Genomic DNA, 25,875 nt, shown 5'->3' with positions numbered 1-25,875 from the left:
AATTACATTCACATCTCGCAAATAACACCGTTGCACTTTTTTCTGTGTCAAAGCTTCAGCTAAAGGTTGAAGGAAATATTATCATGTCAACATTGCGAATAGAGGTACGATACTTTTCTGAGAATTCAAGTCTTTTCAGTGTATAATTAATTCTACAATTATTTATGCATCACTGAGTACGTAGCTAATACCATATTGCCAGTGGCTCGATCAATATTTCACCGTAATTATAGATCTTCGATTTTCAGTTTAAATGACAGGCATCGCTATAACCCTTGATTCGTTATGTTCTTATTTATAATGCACTTGTCATTCAGCAATAGCTAACTTAGACATTTGGCTATATACTGCATACCTGTCTGGCAAAGAAGTCGATTCATAGTCATACTTGATAACCGTAATTGCAAGCACATTAATTATCGAATATCGAGTATAACTGCATTCGCAGATTGACTTTCGCAATTTTAAGAACAGAAACATTTATTCAATCGGCACGACGATAGTCCGAACGTTAACCGGTCAATTAATTGAAAATCTGGAAATATGGATAGTAAGAGATAGAAATGAGCCATTTAGAAATCACGTTGATCAACTCTATAAATTGAAAAGCACATGAAAATGATGAATTACAACTATTATTGTTTTTAAATTTATCTTAGAATGTATCATAATTTACGTCACCTTTTTACGATAAGTAAATTTATGGAAGTAAATTTGTTCCTGGAGAATTGAATATTAATCGTGTGCATGTGTAATGAAATTTAAAAATTAATAAAAAGTGCGGTTGGATCAGTGCTTGTCTTCTGAATGACTCAAATGCAATTTATGCTATGACTATAATATAAATTATAAATAATTAAAATAGTTCTTTGTCAATATATAATTTTTATGGTACTTAAAGTAAACTAGCCAGGAATAATTCTTTCATGAAATTAATCTAAACTTAGGACATTCAGCATTTCAGAAAGTCAAAACACGGTCTACCGATATGTTCGACATTCCTTATTATAAAATGCTCGAGAAATATTTGCAAGTTGTAGGACAAGATCCACGCCAAAGAGATATATTCAGAAGTATTATAGTGACTATAATGGTGACTAGTATCACAGGCATTCTCGTTCCAACGGTAAGGGAAACATATCGCATAGTACATTTTATAGAAATGTATTCTTTATTTATAGAGATACATTTTTATAAAATGTACTATAATCGAAATGAGAAAACTTAGTTGAACAAATTCCTCGCAAGAAAGTAAATAATCAGATAATGTTATTGACAATTGGAACCTACAATCACTAGTCATTAGAAGTATATAGATCCTTATATGACAAGGATATGGACGGAGTAATCGAGTGTATGCCGCATTTAATCGCAGCTATAACTAGTATCGTTAAAATATTAAATGTCCACTTCAACAGAGAAAATGTACGTGAATTTATTATTATGCGATTAAGCTTTGGGAATGAAAACATATTATAAAGTCGTAAAAATACATGTTATATCATAGTTTAGAAAATTGTTCGAATTTGTGAGGAAACAATGGGAGGAACTGAAGTTAACCAATGATTTACGCGTTCTGGAGGAAGTTACCATTCAAGGCAGCAAAATGGCACAACTGTACCGAAGTAGGTTATCATGTCTTAATTTTTCAATTACAGTGCTTCTATGTGTATAAAGGATTTCTTCTATTAATATTTTGAACATAAGCGATCAATTATAATCATTTCAGATACTTTATTGATCTTCATGGTACTGTTCTTGCTGGTTCCATTACTTTTTCCTATTCTGGATGTCGTCCTTCCATTAAATGAAACTCGACCGCGACAACAACTATTTAGAGTTAATTACATATTTTTTGATCATGAAGAGTACTTCTTTTACATATATTTACAGCTTGCATGGGGATCTGTCATTGTTGTGATGATAATAGTTACCGTAGATTCGTTATATATCCTTATAATCCATCACAGTAGTGGATTATTTGCGGTGTGTGGGTAAATATGATACTGCAAAAAGCATAAGGTCGCGTTAATCCGTAAAGGCTATCATGCGTGAAATTTCTCCCTTGATAACATAGACGTGATATTCTTTAATGATAGCTTTTAAGGATCAATAGCCATATGTCTCTTTTTGTACTAATAAGAATAAGAAGATAAAACTAATAAGATTTCATTTTTTATAATTATATTCAAAATATAGGCATCAAGTCCATAAAGCAACTAGTAGTTCAATCATATTCTCTACAGAAGCTATGACGGAGACTTACACGTACGAACAGATAAAAAATTGTGTGATCACTCACGATAAAGCGATCGAGTTTGTATTTATTAAATGACGATAAAATACAATATGGTGCGAGATGATTATTGATCGCAATTAATATGCTTTTTTCGTTATATTTTGAGGTTTTACAATATTCTAAATGAAAACAGTCGAAGTAGTTATTTGCTTCAAGTTGGATTAAATATGATGGGTATAAGCATGACAGCTGTTCAAGTAAAGAGAATCTAATAAATGAAAACAAATGAAAATTCTGGAAACATTTTCCTAATTGAAAGTTTGTATTTTTCAGACAGTCGCTAACTTAGAAAGACCGGCGGAAGCAGTTAGAACCGGCATATTTCTTGGAGCTGAACAATTTCATTTGTTTGTGATCAGTCTGCCTGGGCAGGTACTTCTGGATCATTGTTCTGATTTAGCAAATAATATGTATGTATCTAGTGCAATCGTATAAAATGCAAATATTCAATCGTAGAGAAAAATATAATTTATTACTCGTATCAAAACAGATATGGGTCCACCTGGTATAAAATACCAGTAAAAATTCAAAAAATGCTTCTCATGATGCAAATACGGAGTAAAAAACTGTGTACATTAACGGCAGGTGGATTGTACGAAATGAATATGGAAAATTTTGCAATTGTATGTAATATTATGGGACAGTTATAGTTACTTTATATTATTAACTAGTAGGTACTTACGTCACTTTTGTTTTAAGACTTTCAAAACATGTATGTCATACTTCACGATGTTAATGTCACTGAGGGAATGAGTTGGCTTATAGACCTTTACTCATATTCATTGCATTTTATACCTGGATGGACCTACAATGAGAATAATAAGATAAATAGTCACTATGCATTGTTAATGTTGAATAGTTTAAACAACGTTATCGATGTAAATAAAATTATTAAACTATATCTTTCACAGAATATTTTTAAATATTTTTAAATATAGATTGATCTCGCTTAATACTGTAAATCATTGTTACTTAATCACTTTTATAAGCTAATGATAATACCTTGAAAATGAGAGAGACATTTCGCCATCTTTTGTAAGACTTCCAGAAGAAATCATTTTGGCTTCTTTATTTCTCTATATAAAGTTATTTAAACTTTTCTCAAGGCTAGGCTGATCTATAACCATTATTTGTGCAAAATTTCATTTCTCTGAAGTATTGCTTAATAATTCCTAAACAAATAAATGGGTAAACATAATAGTTCCTATAAGAATTGTATCAAAACTGTGCAAAAATAATATCACACGGTACAAGGTATACATATTTCATTCATGAATGTCCATTTATTTGAATTTCAATTATTAACGTATACAGATCTCAATTGCAGAAAATAATTCTACCGAAAAGAAATGGCACTAATATTAAGAGCATTGGGTACGAAGAGTTTAAAGAATATGTGATGTTGCGTTATATCTCTTCTAAACTAACAATCAATAAGAAATTAATATAACTAGACCTAAGTTTGGTTCTTTTATCATATTTCTACATAATTACGTTGTTACCAAGCATTTTAACAAGATTAGTAGTTAGTTTTGAGGTGATTAGGCCGTGATAGTTATAGTTGCTGGCTGTAGATGTCGCTGTTGGGGTAGGTACTGCTGCATTTTCTTCTCATTTAAGAATCGTGGAAAGAAAAATTGGACTCCGGTCGCCAGGATTTGAAGGCGGGTCCCGAATGTTTGTAACCTAAGGCGTTAACCATTGCGCTGCCGTATTCCGACACTTGGTGTCGTCCGGTGGTATTTGCTGTCGAGTGCTGCCACAGTTTCATAACCATTGTTCGCGTAAGATATCATTTCGCCAATATTCATATACAGTTTTTCAATATGCTGGATTTTATATATGGATTTTACTCAGTAGGCATAATGAGTTATATTTTCGAATGTTGTAATCCTTTTCCCTACGGCTTGTACAAGATAAGCTGCTATCCATCTATCGTTCGATTTAAGGAACCCTGTGTACCCCGCTGCTTAGGCTCACCTACTTTGGTTCCTGTAAAGAAAGTTGCTCGGCACGGAGGTATTTTGGATAATATTTAATTCTCAATAACTAAAAAAGAAAACCGAAAACACAATCTTTTTATTCTAGATTTTCATCATATTTTAACTTCAAGTATCACCCCTTAAATACTTTTATACCTGTAGCCGAATATACTATATAGCAGCTTGTTGATTAATATAATATGCGTATAAAACTTTGAACGATGCGTTACAAATATACAACGCAATAAGTAATTGAGTGTCACTGCAATGTCCATCGCACACATACGCATGCTTCTTGCTCGTAAGATATTAACCACCAAAGAATTTTCAAGGAATAAATTGATTGAAAACCTACTGCTATCGCCGATCGTCATCGACTAAGGTTGTGTCACAACCAGTGAGGTCGATATTTCAGAGTAACCACAGGTTTTCAATTCCCAACGCAAATGATTGACACTCCAGCAACCGATGGCCTATTATTTTCACATCTACGACATGGTTATTATTCGATGTCGTGCTACCCAACATTGTGCTATAATGCATACTTGCCGGTAAGCAAACCGTCAAACTAATTCGATGGTAAAAATTACATGCTTTCACAGACATCGGGTGAAGGAATATAAGTGCATTCGTAGGATCCATTTCAATTTCTCGGTGTACAATATAAAGAACAACTTTCATACTTCATACTTCATACAACTTCGTTAAATCACTTTCGCCGCCTCGTTTACTAATAAGTCGATTGTACTAGACAGATCTAAGAAATTTAAATAGTAAGAGAAAACTGGATATATTCTATATTATGACTGACTGGATTCTTTTGCAATTATGCGAAATTTAAAGATGTAAAATTTCATAGATTTCTCATAATATACCAAAATATATTAATTTTAATCGGTAAAGCGAATCTCTATATAAGTTCCATTTCTTTACTTGTGTCCATAAAGGTAAAAATTTATACAAAAATTTGATATCAAATTATGATTATTGCGGTAACTCGGTCTTATAATTCACTGATTATAAGTGTTTTAATTACCAAAAAATAGATGTCGAAATAAATTTCTTATTTTTGCACATCATATCATTTTCTCTTTTTCTTCTTCATTCTAGCATATTTTACATTACGATATCTAATTCAATGTTGAGTCACATTTTTCAATAAATACTTGAATTGTTAGTTTAAACGGCAATGTTCAGTGTTTCAGGCAAACAGCAAGCAAGATTTTAATGTGTTCGATATTAGCTACCATAAGCCGCTTAAACAGTATCTGTCAATTTGTGGGATAAATCCGTATCAGGAAGATCGTACCAGTAATATTATAGTAATTGCAATAATGTGCAGTTTTATGAGCTTCTTTGCTCCAACGGTAAGAGGAACGTACGCTATGAAATTGCGTTGTTCAAACGTCGTTTTTATGATTATTATTATTAATCGATGAATATAATGAAAAATAAATAAATAGCAGAATAAGTAATCAGTTAATATTATTACATGATCGGGATTCACGATTCCATAGTCTATGCAACTATACGATGCCATACGTGACAAAGATTTCGATAACGTCATCCTAAATTTACCGCATATACTTACAGTACTTGTCAGTGTTACAAAAATACTAAACATCTATTCCAACAAAACGCTGGTACGTATGTATTTAATACCTCCTTCACATACAAAGTCATAATAATCAAGATATCATTAGTTTAGAAAATTATTTAATTCCCTGGAAGAAGATTGGAAATTACTGGAATCAAAAAACGAATTACAAATGCTAGATAAATTTACCAAACACGGCAATAAAGTTGCATGTCTGTACAGAAGTAAGTGGTCATCTTATGATTTTTATTATATACTTCCACAACAATTGTTGGATATAAAAATAATTTTTAATTAAAAATAATTCTTCCAGGAACGTTATTAATAGCTCTCGTAATATTTTTGTCCCTTCCGTTATGTAATCCCATCCTAGATATTATTATACCATTAAACGAAACCCGACAACGAAATAATGTATTTCAAGTTCACTATGGTATCCTAGATAACGAAGAACACTTTTACATCGTGTATGTGCATTTATCTCTTTGTGCGATTATTATCGTGGTGACGATAATCTCGGTAGATTCGTTATACATTACTATTATTTATCACGCTTGCGGATTATTTGCAGTGTGTGGGTAAATACAATGGTTTAAATAAAAATTCTGTTAAAACAAGGCAAAAATTGTATTACGCGGTAAAGAGTATACTTCATTTGTATATGTTTACTTATTTGGATTTCAATTATTCGCATGTACAGATCCCAGGTTCAGAAAACTGCAGAAAATAATTTTGTCGAGAAAAATGGCATTAACATACGCAACATTGGATACGATGCTTTCAAAGAATGCGTGATGATGCATTATAAATGTCTTCAGTCTGTATAGTTTTAAGTCCGACTAGTTAATAGTAAACTAATAATCGATAAGAAATTAATACAACTTGAACTGACTTTGGTTCATTTGTCATATTTTAAGACTTTATGACGCCCTCGAGAAATGTTGCCGGAATTTGTACTTGATTACGATGGTGTTGAATGCAGTCATTCTCAGCGTAACAGCTGTTGAAGTAAGAACATCTTTTACACACCTTAGAAATTACTAGATTGTTGATTTTTTCTGCATTTCTTGAAAATGCAAATGTTAACATATGTAAAACAGTTTTTATGTAACTACCATGTTTTTTTAATTCTTTTTATAAAAGTTTGAATTAGGAGGAACATCCTGAGTCGAATAAGTATTGAGAAAGAACGAAACCGATGCTTTTACCTTCTAGGTAATTGTGTTCTTGGACCGACCGGCAGAAGCCATCAGGGCTATTGTCTACCTTATAGCACAACAATTTCATTTGTACATGTTTAGTCTACCAGGGCAAACATTACTGGATCAAAGCGTAGAATTGGCCAATAAAATGTAAGTTTTTAACACATATAAAATAAAGAAAGCCGCAAATAATCTAAACTTATGGATTTCGGGGCAGATATGACTCGGATTGGTATAAAATACCGACAAAAGCTCAAAAGGTATTTTACCTAATGCAAGTGAGGTCCAACAAACCGTGTATATTGACAGCAGCGGGGATATACAAGATGAACATTGAAAGTTTTGGAATAGTACGTAATAATGGAAATTAATAAAAGTATCATGTTATAATAATTTAAGCGGATGTTAGTAATAATAATTCTTTAATTTCAAGACTGTTAAAGCTTGTATGTCGTATTTCACCATGTTCTTGTCACTGAGAGAATAATCGTTCGTACCTACTCGAAAATATTCGTTTCTAGTAATTTTATGGTTTAATGATAACCCAATCTTACATTTTCTAAGAGTTATGTCAATGTTATATGATTATGATTACATTCTGAATGGAAAAAAGACATATATTATTGAAATAAAATGATATACTTTACCAAGTACGTCAATAAATTGTTATATTCTGGTTCAATAAAATTTTTTATCAATTTGTCACTGATGCTGCTATTCTGAAATTTGTGGCATGTACTCATTGGGGTATTATTGCTAAATATTTTGAAAATAGTAACTAGTAGTGATCATTAATGAGCCCAACACCATATATATAATAAAAGGTTTTACAGAGAGTATGAACATTATAAAATATATAATTCTATAAAAGTATTATTCTCTATATCATTATTGTATAAAATTTTGTTCATTTTTTTGTACATATAATATTCATTTATGTCTTTATTCGTGTAAAATTTCAGTTATCAGTTTAGATCTTTTTTCATATACAATTGATAAATTGTTTTACTAATTACTGATCCTATAAGACGTTTTTTATCACCAAATTCAATAGTGGCTAATAATAACTCACCATTGCAATCAGACTTCTGAAAAGCTTCAACTAATAATCGGGGAGTTGGATAATGTTCTACAATTGCTAAGGCTTTATCTATGGACATTCCTTTTAACTGTAGCAGTTGGCGGACAAACATTTGATTTACTTTAAAAACCTAAAAAATGTATTAACACCTAAAAATGTAAACATTAAATCAATGATCAGTGATAAATAGCTTAAATACCTTTTGTTTAGAAGCTGCTTTATTAAATTCTTCAAATACCATGAGACTACAGGTATTATTTAAAATATTTGTTCGTGTGATAACTTCTTTTTTACAACCTATCAGGTTTTTTTCCTAGAAAAATATATTTGCTATATAATACGATTCAAACTAAATTACATAACTACACAAAAATATAAAAATTTGTTGTAAAAAAGATTAGGTACTTTAAACATTTTTATTAAAATTCTAGTTAATGATGACAAATAGAACATAGAATCTTTATGATTCTTAGTATATTTTACAGAGAATCCATCTTGTATCAAAGTATTAATGGAAGCTTGCATCAATGATGAATGTGGTATTGTCAATCTTTGACCCTTCTCATAATCTTCAATTATGTACATAAGATTTGTAATTCCAGATTGCTTTAATCTAAACTATATAAAGTAACATTCTATTTAACCATATAAAAATATATAAATATAAATTATGTATACATATGTCATACATATACCTTTTGTTCATGAAATCTTCCATCTGTAATACTTGCACTTAAATCATCTATTCGTTTCCTTTCTACTATAAAGGGTAAAATTAATTCATTATTTTTATTTCTTCTACACCTAGCAATCCATGCAAAATCACCAACTTTTAAATGACGTATCTCAAATGATACACCAAACTCTGTTAGTCCTGTGATAGTAGCATCATGTTGAGGTTTTGTCCTACCACTATATGAAAATTGTTTACAAATATATGATAAAATTTTAACATTAGAATTTAACAAAATGTAAACATACCCAGCAGTCTCTTGTGTATCTACTAATAGTATTATATCGAAATTACTTGATTCTAAATAATAGTTTCTTTGAAAATCATCTGTAAAATCTGTTTCATTATTTTCTAAATTATGTACATGATTCATATCTTTTACTTCTTTCGTTTTTTCTTGCATTTTTTTTGGATAGACAATATTTTCCGTTGATTTTTGTTTTACAAAATTTTTATCAAATTGTTGGCAGTGATCTTCAATAGTAATAGTTTCTACAGATTTAGACTTATATATTGTTGGAGGTTCTAAATTCTTGGTTTGTATATCCTTAGCAGATTGTATAAATATTTGTGTATCCTCATTCCTATTATTAAGATCGGCTGAATCTTTTATTAACTTAGACTTTTGGGTAATCAATGATTTTAATGAGATTTGAATTCTATTTAATACTTCAAAAGAATTTAATGATATTACATCAGTATTTGTAATTTCACATATCTTCTTTGAAATACTTATACCATGCTCTGTAAGATTATACCTATACAAGTTATATTACTTTTAATACTACAGAAATGTTAAATTCACATATAATTTTAAAAATTGTTATTAATAAATATTATTACCTAATTGGTCTACCTATCATAGAAATTAATCCACTTTCAAACAAATCTAAGATTGAAGTCTTTGCTCCATGCCCACACAATTGTTTCATTTCCAACAGTAGATCTGTTTCTGTAGTATATCCTAATAAATTATAACATTCATTAGTGATTTAATAATTTAATAATAGAATACACTTACAAAAAAATTAAAAATATTCTTTGAAATATACCTAAATAACATGAGTCTAGTGTTTTCTTATATAATATCAATAAGGCAGCATAATTTTCTACATTCCAAGATGATAAATTTAAGTCATCAAATATTGTTAGTTCTGTCTTGAAACAAAATATTTATTAAGTTTATTTCTTTAATATGTTATTACGTCTGTATATAAGAAATATATAAATATATTTACTCTTTCAGGTACGAAATCTGTGTCCACAATAATTTGTTGTGATCTGTGTTTCCTTTTAAATACAGGTTGTTCATTAAAACTGCAGTGCTTGCAAACATTCTTCACACTTGTTGAGTCATTATTTTGAACTTTATATTCTTTGAGTTTTCTATCTAACATGGAGCATAATTTTGTGCCGAAGTGTTGCAATATTATACAATCCTTCCCAGATTTTAATGGTAAGGGATATTTTTTTAATGCAGCAAGTGCTTTCGAAAAATGATATTGCAAGTCGGAATTTCTCGATGCAGCCTCTTTTCTCCATTCTTCTAACCAGAGCTCAAATAGTGGGTTTGGATTTTTAGGCTTAAGTTTTATTCTTTTCATAGTATTTTTATATCATGGTATGCAAAAGATTATATCATGTATGTTATGAAGTTTAATAAATTATGAAATTAATACTTCAACCAAACACAAAATATTTTTGAGGTTGAAATCTGTATGTATATCAATTTTAGGTGTAGAACTTCAAATCTTCACGATCTATACATATATTTATATACACATCCCCTTTTAAATGCAAGATCATTACTTTTATAAACGTATGAATAAATACATTAAACAATGAACATTTTAAAATTATTCTTAAGAAATTTTCTTAAGGACAGATTCACATAATATAGGATGTTAAGTCAAGATAGCTCTGACATTTCTGACAGTATTAATCATGATCTAAAAAATTCTCGAGTCTTGACACTCATATAATATTGAAGCTTAACGAAAATCGAGTGTGACTACCTGCGAAAAATCAGCATGGAAGACAAGGAGTCTGTCTGTCTTACAAAAACTTGGATTTTATTGAACTTCCATGATGATTTTTCACAACTAGACACGACTCAATTTTCGGACGGTTTTCTCTAGCGAGTGTCGAAACCTCTTTATATGATCGTAGTAGTGATATAAAAATTTTAATATTACTAGAAATCTTAAGAAAATATTAATTCATATAGAATTTTATAAAATATAATAAATATAATTCATATATATTAATTCATATTACTAACCAACCAAAAATAAGTAAAATTTATATGTGTAGTATAAATATGTATTTTTGATCTCTTTTATATAAAAACTAATATATATTTAATTCTCTTTTTCTTAAAATAAAATTATTACCGATGGAGTAATATTAATAAATTATTTATATTTAACTAACAATTTATTTTAATATATATATATATATACCTTTATCTTTTAATAATGAATAATAGAAAAGTTGTGTTGTATATAGTGTGAAATGTGTAATACGAAAATTGATTACAAATCATGGTATACTTAATATACATTTTAAAATAGACAAAGCATGCTGGTTCAGTCGGTGATAAAGGGAACATAGTTAAATTGTCGATAATTTTTGTTTGGCATTTATGGAATTTTCTACAAGATAGTAAATGTGTCTCCTAATTTGAGTGTAGCAGAAAATGCAGAGCAATACGAATTTATTATAGTACTACATTTTATATAGTGACCGAAAAAAATTTCTATGAAATGATTAGTGTACCTAATGAGTATAATTGTATCGTAGATGTGTGATTCCAGTAACCGTCTGCGAGGTATGATCTCATTTCCTGATAAATCATGTATTCGTGTGTTAATCGAAATTTTCTTGTTCGCAATTTACGGAATATCTTAGTTATTCGCATTCGGTTGTCACTGCCAGAAATGTATTTCAATTGAAGTATAATGTCAAGTAACGTTGTCTGCATTATGTAATATTCATTGTCGATTTACCATCATAACTATAATTTCAAAGTGTCAAAGACATTGTAAGCAATACTGTATTTATACATATTTAATTGGAAAAATGTATGATTATTAGTTTCAAATTTGAACAAAAATTACAAACATAATATGCCTACAAAACATTCTGGATGATATTTTTTTTCTATCTTATTGTACAAAATTTTATATTTTGTATAATATTTAAAATGCTTATGTTGTAGTTGTATACTTATGTGCATAGAATTTAGAAATGGCAACTGGAGGTAGTAGTTTTATAAGTAAACCAGCCAGAGGATGGTTACACCCTGATCATTTAGTGAGCAAAGAAGGAATTACCTATAATGTTAAAGTAAGTTTCTATTTTTCTATTATCAATATGTAACATTAAAATAATTTTTTACAAATTATAAGTGTTTAACTATTATATTATATGATTTTCAGTATATAGGATGTCTTGAAGTATACACATCTATGAAAAGCTTAGATTTTGAAACAAGATCATGTGTTGCCAAGTAAGCTTTTTAATAAATTTTTAAAACACATTTATTTGTAGAATTTATTTTACATGTAAAGAAACACTAAAAGTATAAATGTATGTTCTTAATATATCATGAACAAATTTTTTTAGAGAATGTATAAACAGAGTTTGTGAAGCAGCTGGTTTAAAATCTGCAGATAAAAAGAGGAGGGTATGTATATTAATTATGTATGTATATTAATTTTTACTTTTATAATTGCGGCTTTACATTTATAATAATTTATATTTGAAGGTGGATAGGAAAGTGTTAAGAGCCATAGCAGATAAACCTCGCATGGAACATACAGGTGCTACGATAAATTTAACTATTAGTAGCTGCAGCTTAGCTTTGACTAACATAGAGACTGGACATACTATCGCCAAACATGAAATGCCACGTATATCCTTTGCTTCAGGTGGAGATACGGTAAATTATATGTTATGAAATATTAGTTTTTATTATCATTTGTATTATACAATAATTGCCAGACATATGAACTGGTTAATATATTTTTTTTATAGGAAATATTAGATTTTGTAGCATATGTTGCTAAAAATATGCAAGAATGGCGTGCTTGTTATGTATTAGAGTGTGGAGGAGGACTTGCACAAGATGTCATATCTACTATTGGACAAGCTTTTGAATTACGATTTAAAGAATTTCTTACAAAACCAGCTTCATTACAGTAATTATAGATATTAAAAACAAATTTTATTTATTATAAAATTAATCTTTAATATGTTATTTAATATATCTTTTTTATAATACAGCCCTATGTTAAATGGCATGCGAGAAGCAGATAGAGATTATTATAATGATCTACCAGGGAAAGTACCACCTGATATTGGCCCTCCACCAGTTCCACCATTACCAATTTCGGCATCAACACTACCTAATTTAAAACATCATCATTCTACTCAAAATCATGTGTCACGTAGCAATGTACAAAACTCTGCTTTACATGACACATTTTCCATAAATTCTGATAGACATCATCAACAATGGGCAGGTAACATTCTTTTAAAATTTTATTATTATTAGTAATTTCATTTAATAATGAAAACTAATTTCATTTCTGTTATTGTAGAAAGTGATAACTTAATTGACTTGAATTCTGATGGAACATCAACAAATTTCAATATTCCTCCTGAACATAACTATGTAAATGACAGTGTCATAGCAGCTACAAGAGAAAGTCATCGTGACCAAACATCACTTTTCGATGTGTTTGATATGCGTAAGTAATTTAATGTTGATATAGCATTTAAAATTCCAGCATATAACATAATATAATTTTATAGAGCCATTTAGTTCTGCGATATCAGATTTGAATAGATTAAGCCCCCATTCTCAAAAGCAACAATTAAAACAAGAGATATGGTTCCATGGTAGTGTTAGTCGCGCTGAAGCAGAATCAATGTTAACGAGGGTAAGTATTACGATTAATATTTATACATAAGTTGTGTATATTTCCAATATAACATATTTGACAGGATGGTGACTTTTTGGTTCGAGAATCTCAAGGCTCGCCTGGACAATATGTCCTTACTGGTATGAACAATGGTACTCCAAAACATTTACTGTTAATTGATCCGGAAGGCGTAGTAAGTATTTCAGAACATAACATTGGAAGAAATCTACATACATTGAAAAGGCAAATATTTATGATTTATTGTAATTCCAGGTTCGCACAAAAGACCGAGTTTTCGATAGCGTTAGCCATTTAGTAAATCATCATTGTGACAATGTATTACCAATTATATCAGCAGACAGTGTTTTAGTACTTCGATATCCAATTCCCAGACGTGCAAATAATTGATTTTTACAAATTTATAATAGTGCACAAAGTAACGAATGAGATTCACATTTGGTATCGATTAATCTCACTGGTATTTACTAAAAGAAATCGATACTGAATATGTACTGAATATGGTACTGAATATGCTTTTCATAGCAAAAATTTCATGCCATGAATACTTTTCTTTAAAAGAGAAGAAAAAGGTTTATCAGAAAAACGGTTTATCCTAATTTTACTTTCTATTCTTATCAAAAGAAAGACTTAATATTTCACGAAATATAATCCTATAATTATTAGTAATATCGCCTTGCAGAGAGAGGTGTTGAATCATATTCAAAATTAAAGAAATTATTATTAGATGTTAAATTATGATAATTAGTGTGTAAAAGATTTTATCAAAGTATTTTTATGTATCAATTTTTTTGTAAAAAGAAGTATATGTATAAAAAATGGTAGTATTTACAGTATTCTTTGTTTAATTTATTAAATTGAATTTTTGAGATACTTTCTCATACATAATTTTTAAATAGTACCAGTATACTTCCATTAAATATGAACATAACATACGTATCTTCAATTGTTTACAAATACTTATAAATTTATAGTTGCAAAACTATATGAATTTCTCTTTTCATTAAATATTCAACTTAAAATATATAAAAAGATAACATTAAATGATATTGACGAATATTAAAAGATAACTTTCAACTTAAAATATATCAATGTTACATCTGTTAAATATTAGACAAAGATTTTTTTAAATTGACTAAAATCAATTATTCGATATAACTCAATATTAAATCAAATATAGTTTTTTTATTCAATTTACATCTAATTAATTCAACTTTTGTGTAAGATTCAAAATAGTATCTTACATATGCCATTACTACACCTCAAAGTGTGCCACAATTTAATTTTTTAGTGAAGATTTGGTACTGACTACTGAATAAAATAAAACTATACATTTTTAATTTTATATATAACTTTACCATATAGATTATGGCTTTCATAAAAAAATGTTTTGTAATTTTAGTCATTTCATGTTATAAAACTCGCAAAATAGTTATGTGCATAAAAGATATATATATATACATATGTATATATATTTTTACGAATTTTGTAATATCCTGACAGTATGACATTTTGATTCCATATTTGTGAGGTAATTTTCATTTGTAATCTCAATTTTAATAGAGAATTGTATATTTATATTTTATCTAAATATATAATAATCAAAGTAAATTTTGTATTCTGCATATTTATTTGCAGAAATATTTGAACTGAGTCCTGCAAAGGACCTCGCGTTTGCACTTTTATATTATGCATACATTAAAATATTTATTGCGCTTAAATATGGCCTATATTGTAATGTTTTTAGTATTAAAATATACAAATTATAATATTTAATATTTTTACCTTCCATTATTTTAAAATAGAAATATATGATGATAGTACATAAGTATGAATTATTGATTATGCGCTACAAAATTACAATATTAAATCGTATCTGATAATTTATTGCTTATATAGTTTCTTTGAGAATAATATCGTATATACACAACAAATTAAAATATTTGTGAATAATCATTAATTTAGAAAGAATACAGAAAGAATTAAACTTGAAACAAATAACTATATTTTGATAAACCAATTACAAATTGAAAAATCTTTAATTTATTATGATTTCCACATTTTTAGAATGGTGTCCGGATGTCGGGATTAGCTTTACAATTCTGTCTTTCGTACTTTCGTCCGGTCTACTTGTGTCTTCGGTCGTTACATAAAAAATGCAATGTGTTTCAAATAAGATCAAATAAGAACAATTGTTATTAACTAATATCAGTAACGGTTGTTCCTATTAGAATTAATCATATATCAGAGCGAACGGTTTGTGCCTTGAGAATGTTCTTTTCTATGGTAACAGATAAATATGCAAATCAGAAAGTGATTAGAATTATCAGTGGCAAATAATTTGACAGATAAGTATTGTATTTTTATATGGTATCTTATGATTATCTTCTATGATTATATATTTTATATATGATTATATATTATCAAAATCATATTAAAATAAAATATTTATTTAGATAAATTGTCTCTGTTCATTGCTTCGGTTACGATCTTTTACAATTTGAATTTGGCGCAAGTTAGTTCACACAGAGCTTAATAGAGGGCGCACATGACGGTTCTGATATCAATTAATAGAATCAGTTTCCTCTCTAATAAAATTTTAGGAAATATAAGAAACACAATTAGTAAAGCTAACTACATCGTGGATGTTTATTTTTCTTGTATTCTCTATAAGAATAAGTGTAAAACATGACGATGTTATTGATATAATCTTTATTATTAAAAATATTAATAATAATTGATAATCTTTTCATCTACATATTTACGTACGTGACAAAAAAAATATTTTTCCTTAAATCACAAGAATACTTTATTGTATTCAATACAATAATCAAAATTACAAAATATATATATAAGAATTAATATATAAAGAAACGTGAAAATGTCAGAATATGATAAAGTGAGAACTGGAAAACTTGTTTTGAAAGGTGAAAAAAAAAGGTATACAAATTGTTCCCATGCATAATATGTTCATTTCAATGCATATATATTTTAAGAAATAATTATTGTCTTTTGTTTTTTACAGAGCGAAAAAGAGGAAATTGAAAAAACAAGAGAAAGGACATATTATAACCTCAGAAGATAAAGATACCATAAGTCATGGTATTTTATTTTAATATATTTTATATTCTAAACTACATAATATATTCTAATATAATTTTAATCTAATATGTACTTCCTCCTATTGATTATCAAAATAATTGTATTGTATGTTATTCATAGGTGGTTGGTGGAAAGCTACACAAGTGTCAGAAGTTACAGGAACAGTAGCAATTGAATTTGGAAATCATATCTATATGAAAGCGTTAGATAATGGATTATTTACCTTAGGCGCACCTCACAATGAAGGCGAAGGGCCTTTACCAGAAGAGATTCTAACAGCTTTTCCAATAAGTGAAACTAAAGTTGCATTGAAATCTGGTTATGGAAAATACTTAGGTATTGATAAAAAAGGCATTGTCATTGGAAGAAGTGATGCAGTAGGCATGATTGAACAGTGGGAACCAATATTTCAGGTAAATATATTATTCATTGCAAGTTTTGATTACTGAGTCATTTCATAAAGATTATCATTTTTATTAGTTTGTATAAAGGAATGAGATTATTCATTTAATTTTACTGTCAGTAATTTAACACTACAAGTGTAAAAAAATATAACCAATTATTTATATATATTTTATTTAAAAAACTATGATTTTTTAGGATAACAAGCTTGCTATTTTAAATAGCAACGATTGTTTCATATCAGTTACAGATGAAGATGATATTATTTGTCAGAAAAGAACCGCTGGATCTTCTGAGTTTTGTACTATAAGAAGTATAACTCAAAAAGCTCAAGATCCAAATAAGGACATTCCCAAAGAGGAACAGGGTTCTCTTCATGATGTTGAAGTGAATTATGTGTAAGTAGTATAGATTTTATATGAAAAGTTGTTTTCAATATAATATAAGAAACATAATATATTTACAATATTATAGGAGGAAGTTCCAGAAATTTCAGGACAAAAAATTAAGAATAAGTAAAGAGGATAGTTCTAAACTAGAGAAAGCAAAACGAGAAGGAACTTTACATGAAGCTTTATTAGATAGAAGAAGCAAGATGAAGGCTGATCGATATTGTAAATAATTTTATTTATTATTTTTATTTAAACATGTATTTAGATAATTACTGAAATGTATAAATTGTAAAATGTATAAATCTTTAATAAAAATATGAAAAAAGTATATGACTACGTACATTTATATTATATACATACCTATACATTTTATATTATGTGAAATTAACCAATTACATAAATTATTCAAAATGTTTTCATATATGCCTGATGTAATAATTAATGCAATTTAATATGTTTTAAATCCTGAGAAACTCATGACTATTAATAATATAATTCCATATTTACAATGTATGTTTATATATATTTTTTGACTAATATTTATATTATATTTGGAAGTAAATGTTTTTATTCAGTATTAATTTATTTATTAAGTATTAATGGTTGCATTCTATTTTCTATTTTATTATTAGGCGGCACCAAATTTAGTTACAACAAAACAACGTCATAATGCAGAAGTTTTTTTAAATTTTTGGAAATTTAAATCTCCTTATGAACTTTATAGACAAATTTTGGGGATTAATACAAATGATTATATTATTTTTGAGGCAGGCAAATATAGGTTTATCGTAGGAAACAGATTTCTATGAAAAGAAAACATTTCAAGCTGTTGATTTGAAAAGAATTTTTAAGTTTTGTTGTAGGGTAATTGAAGAATTAATTAAAAAAGATTTAGGGGTAGATAGTATAACTATTTTAAAACCACTACTTCAAATTTACATAAACATTTGTTCATGCAAGGTATGAAAATAACCGTTTCACAAAAATCTGCTCTTATAATCTCTATGCCTTCAGATATCTTTAAATTATTTCCTTCCTATTGTTACTCTTATTTTAATTCCTTAATTTCGTTACACAACCATTGTTGATAGGTATTTGGGAATAAGTAAACACTGAGTGTGTACCTTTGGATATGGATATAGATTGGAAATATATAATGTTAGTTTCAGCTGTAATAGATTTAATGTTCACATTGTATTTGAAAATACGAGAAAATCCACAATTTCATGCATCAATCAATTTCAACATCATGCAAGAACTTGTTTAGTTCAAATGGTATGTACAGAAAGAGAATTTGGATGTGACGAAACAAAAATAGAAGAGGAATATTTTATTATTTATGTGGAAAAAGTTTTAAAATTTACTACAAGCGTTAATATTATCGATGAAGAAGCAAGTGCAATTGCTCATATTTTTGAGAAACTTTTCATATCTTTTCATAGAAGGTTTAATTTTTTATCTATTAATAAGTTCAAAACATTTTTGAAACAAATGTTGCGATTGACTTGCACATTTTTACAAAGTTTAGCACAAGAAGAATCAGTAAGTTACAATAAGTTATAAATAAAGAATAAGTGTATGATTATTAATAAAATTATTTTATTTATTGTAATTATGTGTCAGTGAATGCTTATATAAAGAAGCTGTAGATGTTATATTTGGTGTCTGGACGTATGTTGTATTTGATAAAGAATTATTCTCTCAGGGGTTTCTTAAACCACTTATTGTTCAAATGTTTAATACATATCTGCGCTGTTATCTATCACCTCCTGAAGGTATAAGAAATATTGAAGATAAGGATCTTGAGAAAAAAGCTGGATAAAAAACATACTGATATGAAAAAATTCAAAGAACATTTAGATACAATTGGTAAATTTTACATGTGCCCTTACATGCATAATAGATGCATATACATATTTCTCATTTTAGAAATTTTTGGGAGACTGATACTACATTATACTCTTCCATTATTGGCACAATTAATCGAAAATCGACTTCTAAATTACGAGAAATCTTCAGTAAATTAGTGGAACAGATTGAATCACTTTATACAATGAAAAATGACTTTCTGTCTAGATTATATAAAGATATACATTGGTTAATACTTATAATGAATGATATCATTTGCTCGAACACTGTCAGTCAACTTTCTTTAATACCTGATGAAATAATAAAATATGATATTGAACAGGTGTGTAAATAGAATGAGTAGAATAAGACATATATGACATAAATTAGAATTCGGCTTTATAATAATATATATATATTTTTATAAAAAATAATGTATTCCATCGTAGATAAAACAGGGAAACGTTGATACGAGTCTGACATTACAATTCTTCGCTTCATCAGAAAATATTACATCTATCGACATTGCTACAGAATTAGCAGACTATGTTATTCGTTTACTCGCAAGCATTTTCTGTCTGTGTGTCATAGAAAAAGCTGCAATGTCTGTTTTATCAGATAATATACTAAGTCCCGAATTATGTCTTACCATAATGTCGTTTTTGCATATATGGTCCACACTTTACCTTTTACAATTAAAATTCCATTATTATGAAATGTCTCCTATAATGTCTCCTAAAGGAGATAGTCTGATTGCAACATGGGCTCTAAATTTTCTTTTTGAAAAAATAGTGTTCAATATTAATTCCTTTAAAAGTGAACCTGCAGTAATGGAAAGAACTATTAAGATGTTGATATCACTTACTGATAGATCACAAAAGTAAGTTTGCGTTAATAAAGAATGGTATTATATTTTATGTATATCATTTTACATGTAGTATGTATATGCTTTTCAGAGCCAATTATGTATTAAACTCTAAGGACTTGAAAGAATCATAAATTTAATCACAAAAGGACAGCATGACCTTCCACAAGTAGTCAAAGGAGGATTAATGAAATCAGTGGTTCAAGTCGGGGTTAAAAATAAGGTAGATCAGTCATATTGGACACACACTCTGTAACCATTGATAGACAAATTTAAACAAATTACCTCTAATGAAAAATTTGTACAACGTTCAAAAAGAGATTAAAATTCAAGTTACAAATATTTTAGAATGTTTTATTGGTAAGTTTGGTTTTTAAATTCTGTTTTTAAACTTAAATTTTTATTGGTTAGTCGTTTTACTAATTGATTTTTACTAGTTTAACATTAAGCGCATTGTATATAAAATATTTACTATTACTATTTAAAACATACTCTAATATTATAGGAGTAGCACAAGGTACAAGAGGATCAAAAGATAGATTACTATATCACAACATTCAACCGATATTACATGAGCTACCAAATTTAATATCATTGTACCATAATTATCAAGATATACAATTAATTTTAGAATTACTTTTTGAATGTACAAATGGACCAGAACCAGTTCTTTTTCACATAACTGAGGTAAAATAATTTTCAATCTAATCACACTGCTTTAATATAACAATTGTTATAAAAAATAATATTTATTTCTATCATAATGTCAAATAAATTCATTCTTTTAGACTGATGCTGCACAGGTATCTGAGATATATTTAAGTGCAATACAAAATTATATACGTTGTAATATTAACAGACTGACTATAGATTCAACTGCAGAAGAAGATAATTATCAAGATATCTTGTATCATGAAACTTTTAACTAATATTGTATCCAAGAATATATTGCAAGATAAGACAGTGTTTTTACAAGGTATAACTATAATTATTCCTATGATGATTACAGATTTATTTAAATTTCCATGTTTGTGTTTACAGTAAGTTACCATTATTTATTATTGTATTTTTTAATTATTATTGTATTAAAATTACTGTGAAATTATTCTAATTACATTAAAATACATTTCTTACAGATATTTTGAAATGATGATGTCTTCTTGTAAGGATGATCCTCAAAAAGTGCTCGATTTACCGCCCGAACTATTACAACCACTTTTAACATCAATAGAATTGGGTTTATTCTCATTTAATTATGATGTATCTATGTTGTATTGTAATATGATTGAAATTTTAATAACAGATTTTTGAAAATATACAAAACGGCCGTCCAAAAAATGAAATAATGGCACCATTCTTAAATGTAACCTATTTTTCAAAGTAATATTACAATTAAGTTATATATAATTTTATTCTAATTGATGTCTCTTTTTCAGTTAGTAATTACTGTTATTTTAACACATCAAGTTGACTCATATTTTATATCGAACGTGTGCATATCTGTTTATTATTTGATATTTTATTATCAAGACGAATATAATCAGATTGTGCAAAATTTTTCTATCCACTCGATCAGATGAACAAGTTACGCAGAGATTAGCCAACACTTTTAAAAAGTTGACTGAACATATAAATTTTCTCTGGAAATATGTTTGTAGAGATAAAGAAAGATTTAAAAATTCTTTTGATAAATTCGTTGCTAATTTACAGGGTTTTTTAATGATTAAATAATATCTTATTGATTTTTTTTGTCTCCATCTAAGGAACGAAAAACAAATTTTACCTTTGATGTCAAATTTAACATAAGGATATGTCACAAAAGGAATTCATTAAGCATGTAAGCTTTTTATTGACCGATTTATTACACGTTACCACTTACAGTGAGTCTAGCGAAAATCGAATAATTATAATAATAATAAATACAAGTTACAGCATCGATGCATGTCTTTTTCCATAGCAAACGATCAAAAACGAAAACGTTTTTGCAATAGAGTTTTTAGTTACCTTACAAACAAGTACATGAACTTACATACTTGGTACAGATCAAATCATCGTTAGCCTTTTTATCGTATGCCTCTAGATGGTCTTCGACATTTGACAAAATGCTTATATCAATATTAAATTTATTTATATATTTATATAATATACTTTATATATAAGGTATATATACGTATATACCTTATATATATAAGCAAACATGTTCTTTCGCGCTATCTCTTTCGCACTCACTCTCTCTCGCGCACACGCGCTTCTCCATTCTCTCCCCTTTAGTTCTTCCCTTTTTCTTCTCTCGTCTCCCTTTAATTCCACATTTTGTCTTTTAATAACAACAATGATTATTAATCTTATCGACAGCGTTCCTGTATTTTTTATTCACAACGCTCGTATCATTTTTCTTTCTGCTCACTTGTCCTATTTTCCTTTAATTAATTTTTTATTTGTCTACTCCATGCTTAATATTCAATTTCTTTTCCTTCTTTACGTAGTAATAAATTATGTCTTTAACCCCCTGAAGCAATACTTTTCTTTCCGTTTTATTTACTTACATGCACAGTTGTTTGTCGTATATAGTATAACAAATAAATTATGCGTAAATAACACGATTAAAATATAAATGCTACGTATCGTAGGTAATATTCATAAATACATTATGCATACATATACGTATTATGCTCTTGTACAATTCATTGATGTCTTCTTACATGTTAAAAAAAAAAATGAATGAATATCTGAATTATGCATTGTTTATTTCTTATTTTGTTGTGTAAAAGCGCATTTCGTAAACCTTTATTTTAATCCTAAGTCTGTAAGTACAGTTATTCTGTAGATATACAATAAACATCTTAGAAAATAGCAATAGAGAGAGAGAGTACACTTTTTGCATCCTCCAGTTCAGATTTTTAATGTGCTTGCTTTCAAGAATTAATATTATGAATATTACATTTCTTATATTTATTTTCTATATTTATGTTACATGGATTCTACCATTCCCATTTTAAACAGGACTTGGAGTCTCTTTGATATATTATTAGACATAAGCAACAATCTAACAATACTAAATATCACCTTTTGATAAAAAAGAAAAATAATTAAAAAACTTTAGTATTGTACAATGTTTTTCATACATTTTAAAGGATGAAAGATCATTTAACTTTAAGAATTAACCAACATTGCACTCCTATTGTTATACTAGGGAAAATGAAATATAATTTTTGGGGGATTTACTGAAGCACGACGTAATCAAATAATTAATTTTATCGAGGTAATTCTGCCCATCAATTCGTTCATTTTATTGTATAATAGTAATTATACGGTTTAATTCAAATTTCTGCCAATAAATAAATAATTGAAATTGATTACCTACTAAATTCTCGTATTTGGGGCTGCTTCGTAACTACGCACAGATTTTCAATTGTGAAATATACATATATATCTATATATATATTGTATACTTGGCAATATTAATTAAATACATTTACAATTTCAATTAAAAAGTCATAAATAATCAGTCTATCCCATAAATTGGGGTGTGTAATTGTAATTTGATTACTACTATATGGTTGTAAAAGTATAACATAAATTAAAATAAATAATTAAAGCTAACATGTATTATAAAGCTAATATGTACTGAGCAATAAAATTCATGTGTATAAAAGAAAAATGGTTAATGTCGATACTATCGGTTCGTTTTACCTAAATTTTTGCTTCAAAGGGTTAAAAAAGCTGAGTGCGTATATAACTTATTAAAGTACGATTTCTTGTTCTTCATTGACACGTACGTTCTCGTTAACAAAATAAAACTATCAGACTCTACAACAGTATAGTAAGCAAAAACGGTAACAGAAGCGGGGCTCACTTTTGTGTAGACCTCCGCGTACAAACAACCGAGAAAATAATCCGCTTACAAATTTCCCATTTTATCTGCCGTTCAACAGAATATGTTGGTAATCGTTTTTCACTGATAACTCGGTTAGATAAGATTGATAGAAAAATTGGAATATAACTGAAATCAACGAAGAAAAATATTTCTTAAATGACAATGAGGATTATGCCAGCAACTAACACTGACATAAAAATTTTAACGAACGTTTGTACTAAATTAAAAATATATCTGACTCGTCGTTCCATCTAAATAATACTGCAAATTATCCGTATTGTTATTACGAACTTTCTCTGTTGAGACAGAAAAATGTTTCCCTCGATCTTTATGTTTGAATACTGGTCTATACAGTAAGAGTACAAATTTGAGTGAAACTTGTGACCTCGATATTCTACTTTATGACTCAAGTATTCGTTATTCGAGGCGTAAAATGGTTAATACTACAGCAACACGAAACAAGAGGAAAAAGGATTATTTCGATAACGGTCATAATAGACAAACAGAATTACATAAACGAATTACTAACAATGAATTGTTCAACGATTACCATTTAGAATTCGCGTTCGAAATAATCTGCACCCTTTTTGGTGTAGAATCTCTTATTTCTCTCTTTTCTTAATTCCTGTTCTCTTCTTCCTTTCGTTCTCTTTTTCTCTCTTTCTCTCAGACATAAACACTCAGAAATTCATAATTTCACTACATTGCCTTTTCCCTACTTCTCTCTCTCTCTCGTTCTCTCCCTCTCTTTCTTGCTTCCTCTCGCGCCACATCTTCTCTTTAATGAGTATACCTACAATGTGTATTCTCTTGCCTCGTTTTCTATGATCGTCTTAGGAATGTTTTATTTAGGCATAAATACGTTGCTCTTCACTGCATGCGTTCCACGCTTAAAAGAGAATCGCTTCGTACGACCGACTAATATCGAGAAATTCGAATATATTATAAGATAGGTATCGCGAGCTCGTGGTGATGTCTCATCAACGTTATTGCACATTTTGATCGTGTATCAAAATGAACGGAGAGACCACTGAAGGAGAATTTGCGATTCCGAAAGTAATAATGTCAATAATTCGAACACGTATAACCATTTTTTCTTTTTTGGCGAAAGATAAACATGCCCTTGCATTTATGAGTCGGTCCGATTTTCATTTCTCTATTCGGTCGCCAGGAGTAAAAGGACTGACGGGTAGTTAAATCAGATGTCACGAGATATTAATCGGCGGCTACCGAAGCTGGTAGTCAATCGTTAGTACGCATTTTTCGAGGCGTTTTAATAATCGAAAACTACCGAAAATCGAAAGCTACAGAGATCATGAGACTCGAAGGCCGAGTGCGACCAGCAAAGCACCTTTTCGGAGGCTTTTGCAATGACGCTCGTTACCTCGGCCAACGTGTCGGCCACTCACTTATTTTGGTTCGACTGTTGATCTATGGGCGGGACTAGACCAACAGGCGAAGCGTTATTCAGATTCGTAGCTGGCCCCTTGCGTGCTAGTTTTGACCTGTAATAATTATCAAGTATATTTCGTTAGCGAAATTTGTTAAC

At 28.7% G+C, this 25,875-nt stretch overlaps 6 protein-coding genes and 1 pseudogene across 32 annotated transcripts in view; 5 read left to right on the top strand and 2 right to left on the bottom strand.

Moving 5' to 3' along the window:
- Window positions 1-477: 477 nt before the first annotated feature.
- Window positions 478-2,949, top strand: LOC105665636. Its single transcript, XM_048409949.1, has 8 exons — window positions 478-1,126; window positions 1,300-1,425; window positions 1,508-1,669; window positions 1,708-1,994; window positions 2,200-2,316; window positions 2,406-2,496; window positions 2,573-2,709; window positions 2,790-2,949. Exons 1-8 carry the CDS (start codon window positions 989-991, stop codon window positions 2,947-2,949), a joined length of 1,218 nt encoding a protein of 405 aa, XP_048265906.1. The 5' UTR covers window positions 478-988.
- Window positions 2,950-3,562: 613 nt separating this feature from the next.
- On the bottom strand, window positions 3,563-11,114 carry LOC100648061 (crossover junction endonuclease MUS81). Of its 5 annotated transcripts, XR_007225825.1 has the most exons (10): window positions 10,133-11,112; window positions 9,947-10,052; window positions 9,738-9,858; window positions 9,143-9,652; window positions 8,857-9,073; window positions 8,567-8,779; window positions 8,361-8,474; window positions 8,153-8,291; window positions 4,438-7,799; window positions 3,563-4,348 (listed from the first exon to the last, which is right to left on the bottom strand). XR_007225825.1 is itself a non-coding variant. In XM_012313656.3 (9 exons), the coding sequence occupies exons 1-9, from the start codon at window positions 10,496-10,498 to the stop codon at window positions 4,224-4,226; spliced, it is 1,854 nt and encodes a 617-aa protein (XP_012169046.2). In that variant the 5' UTR covers window positions 10,499-11,113; the 3' UTR covers window positions 3,563-4,223. The 5 variants fall into 5 exon arrangements, 2 of the variants coding, with proteins under 2 accessions (XP_012169046.2, XP_012169048.2); XR_007225824.1 differs by having other exon boundaries at window positions 3,563-4,291; window positions 4,438-8,291; XM_012313656.3 differs by lacking the exon at window positions 4,438-7,799 and having other exon boundaries at window positions 3,563-4,291; window positions 10,133-11,113.
- LOC100645417 (odorant receptor 9a) lies at window positions 5,512-7,733 on the top strand. Of its 4 annotated transcripts, none has more exons than XM_048410469.1 (9): window positions 5,512-5,648; window positions 5,799-5,924; window positions 5,985-6,102; window positions 6,192-6,345; window positions 6,579-6,695; window positions 6,796-6,886; window positions 7,094-7,230; window positions 7,298-7,430; window positions 7,514-7,733. In XM_048410469.1, exons 1-9 carry the CDS (start codon window positions 5,616-5,618, stop codon window positions 7,565-7,567), a joined length of 963 nt encoding a protein of 320 aa, XP_048266426.1. In that variant the 5' UTR covers window positions 5,512-5,615; the 3' UTR covers window positions 7,568-7,733. The 4 variants fall into 4 exon arrangements, with proteins under 4 accessions (XP_048266426.1, XP_048266425.1, XP_048266427.1 ...); XM_048410468.1 differs by having other exon boundaries at window positions 6,192-6,456; XM_048410470.1 differs by lacking the exon at window positions 6,579-6,695.
- Window positions 11,115-11,469: 355 nt separating the features above from the next.
- On the top strand, window positions 11,470-15,616 carry LOC100648173 (SHC-transforming protein 1). 4 transcript variants are annotated; one of them, XM_012313664.3, is made up of 11 exons: window positions 11,470-11,724; window positions 12,135-12,242; window positions 12,335-12,405; window positions 12,522-12,582; window positions 12,664-12,837; window positions 12,933-13,096; window positions 13,182-13,420; window positions 13,499-13,648; window positions 13,713-13,840; window positions 13,905-14,015; window positions 14,096-15,616. In XM_012313664.3, the coding sequence occupies exons 2-11, from the start codon at window positions 12,144-12,146 to the stop codon at window positions 14,228-14,230; spliced, it is 1,332 nt and encodes a 443-aa protein (XP_012169054.1). In that variant the 5' UTR covers window positions 11,470-11,724; window positions 12,135-12,143; the 3' UTR covers window positions 14,231-15,616. The 4 variants fall into 4 exon arrangements, with proteins under 4 accessions (XP_012169054.1, XP_003398939.1, XP_012169055.1 ...); XM_003398891.4 differs by having other exon boundaries at window positions 12,115-12,242; XM_012313665.3 differs by lacking the exon at window positions 11,470-11,724 and adding an exon at window positions 11,731-11,937.
- An 812-nt stretch (window positions 15,617-16,428) lies between these two features.
- On the top strand, window positions 16,429-18,064 carry LOC100648368 (protein FRG1 homolog). The gene is made up of 5 exons (XM_048410463.1): window positions 16,429-16,780; window positions 16,866-16,942; window positions 17,063-17,355; window positions 17,543-17,742; window positions 17,819-18,064. The coding sequence occupies exons 1-5, from the start codon at window positions 16,722-16,724 to the stop codon at window positions 17,964-17,966; spliced, it is 777 nt and encodes a 258-aa protein (XP_048266420.1). The 5' UTR covers window positions 16,429-16,721; the 3' UTR covers window positions 17,967-18,064.
- An 82-nt stretch (window positions 18,065-18,146) lies between these two features.
- On the top strand, window positions 18,147-22,540 carry LOC100645532 (annotated as a pseudogene).
- Window positions 22,275-25,875, bottom strand: part of LOC100648481 (kinesin-like protein unc-104) — a 35,771-nt gene continuing 32,170 nt past the window's right edge. For all 17 annotated transcript variants that reach the window (XM_048410406.1, XM_048410405.1, XM_020865282.2 and 14 more), the window contains one exon: window positions 22,275-25,831. In XM_048410406.1, coding sequence (XP_048266363.1) covers window positions 25,732-25,831 — 100 coding nt within the window. In that variant the 3' untranslated portion in view covers window positions 22,275-25,731. The remainder of the gene's footprint in view (window positions 25,832-25,875) is intronic.

This window comes from Bombus terrestris, chromosome 11 (genome assembly GCF_910591885.1).
Source record: "Bombus terrestris chromosome 11, iyBomTerr1.2, whole genome shotgun sequence".
Taxonomy (NCBI): Eukaryota; Metazoa; Arthropoda; class Insecta; order Hymenoptera; family Apidae; genus Bombus; species Bombus terrestris.
The sequence above is the reverse complement of the archived record's forward strand: the minus strand, read 5'-3'. Positions and strand labels throughout refer to the sequence as shown.

Bases quoted from the DNA above. Each gene is read 5' to 3' on its own strand.
- LOC100645417 (XM_048410468.1), top strand. From the start codon at position 5,616: ATGTGCAGTTTTATGAGCTTCTTTGCTCCAACG. The intron at 6,103-6,191 runs GTAAGTGGTCAT...TAATTCTTCCAG, and splicing joins AGTTGCATGTCTGTACAGAA to GAACGTTATTAATAGCTCTC. The intron at 6,887-7,093 runs GTAAGAACATCT...TTTACCTTCTAG, and splicing joins TCAGCGTAACAGCTGTTGAA to GTAATTGTGTTCTTGGACCG.
- LOC105665636 (XM_048409949.1), top strand. From the start codon at position 989: ATGTTCGACATTCCTTATTATAAAATGCTCGAGAAATATTTGCAAGTT. The intron at 1,670-1,707 runs GTATAAAGGATT...TTTGAACATAAG, and splicing joins CAATTACAGTGCTTCTATGT to CGATCAATTATAATCATTTC. The intron at 1,995-2,199 runs GTAAATATGATA...TTCAAAATATAG, and splicing joins GGATTATTTGCGGTGTGTGG to GCATCAAGTCCATAAAGCAA.
- LOC100648173 (XM_012313664.3), top strand. From the start codon at position 12,144: ATGGCAACTGGAGGTAGTAGTTTTATAAGTAAACCAGCCAGAGGATGG. The intron at 13,421-13,498 runs GTAACATTCTTT...CTGTTATTGTAG, and splicing joins ACATCATCAACAATGGGCAG to AAAGTGATAACTTAATTGAC. The intron at 14,016-14,095 runs GTAAGTATTTCA...TTGTAATTCCAG, and splicing joins TAATTGATCCGGAAGGCGTA to GTTCGCACAAAAGACCGAGT.
- LOC100648061 (XM_012313656.3), bottom strand. From the start codon at position 10,498: ATGAAAAGAATAAAACTTAAGCCTAAAAATCCAAACCCACTATTTGAG. The intron at 10,053-10,132 runs GTAAATATATTT...TTTTGTTTCAAG, and splicing joins CAGATTTCGTACCTGAAAGA to ACAGAACTAACAATATTTGA. The intron at 9,653-9,737 runs GTAATAATATTT...TAACTTGTATAG, and splicing joins ATGATAGGTAGACCAATTAG to GTATAATCTTACAGAGCATG.
- LOC100648368 (XM_048410463.1), top strand. From the start codon at position 16,722: ATGTCAGAATATGATAAAGTGAGAACTGGAAAACTTGTTTTGAAAGGT. The intron at 16,781-16,865 runs GTATACAAATTG...TGTTTTTTACAG, and splicing joins TTGAAAGGTGAAAAAAAAAG to AGCGAAAAAGAGGAAATTGA. The intron at 17,356-17,542 runs GTAAATATATTA...ATGATTTTTTAG, and splicing joins AGTGGGAACCAATATTTCAG to GATAACAAGCTTGCTATTTT.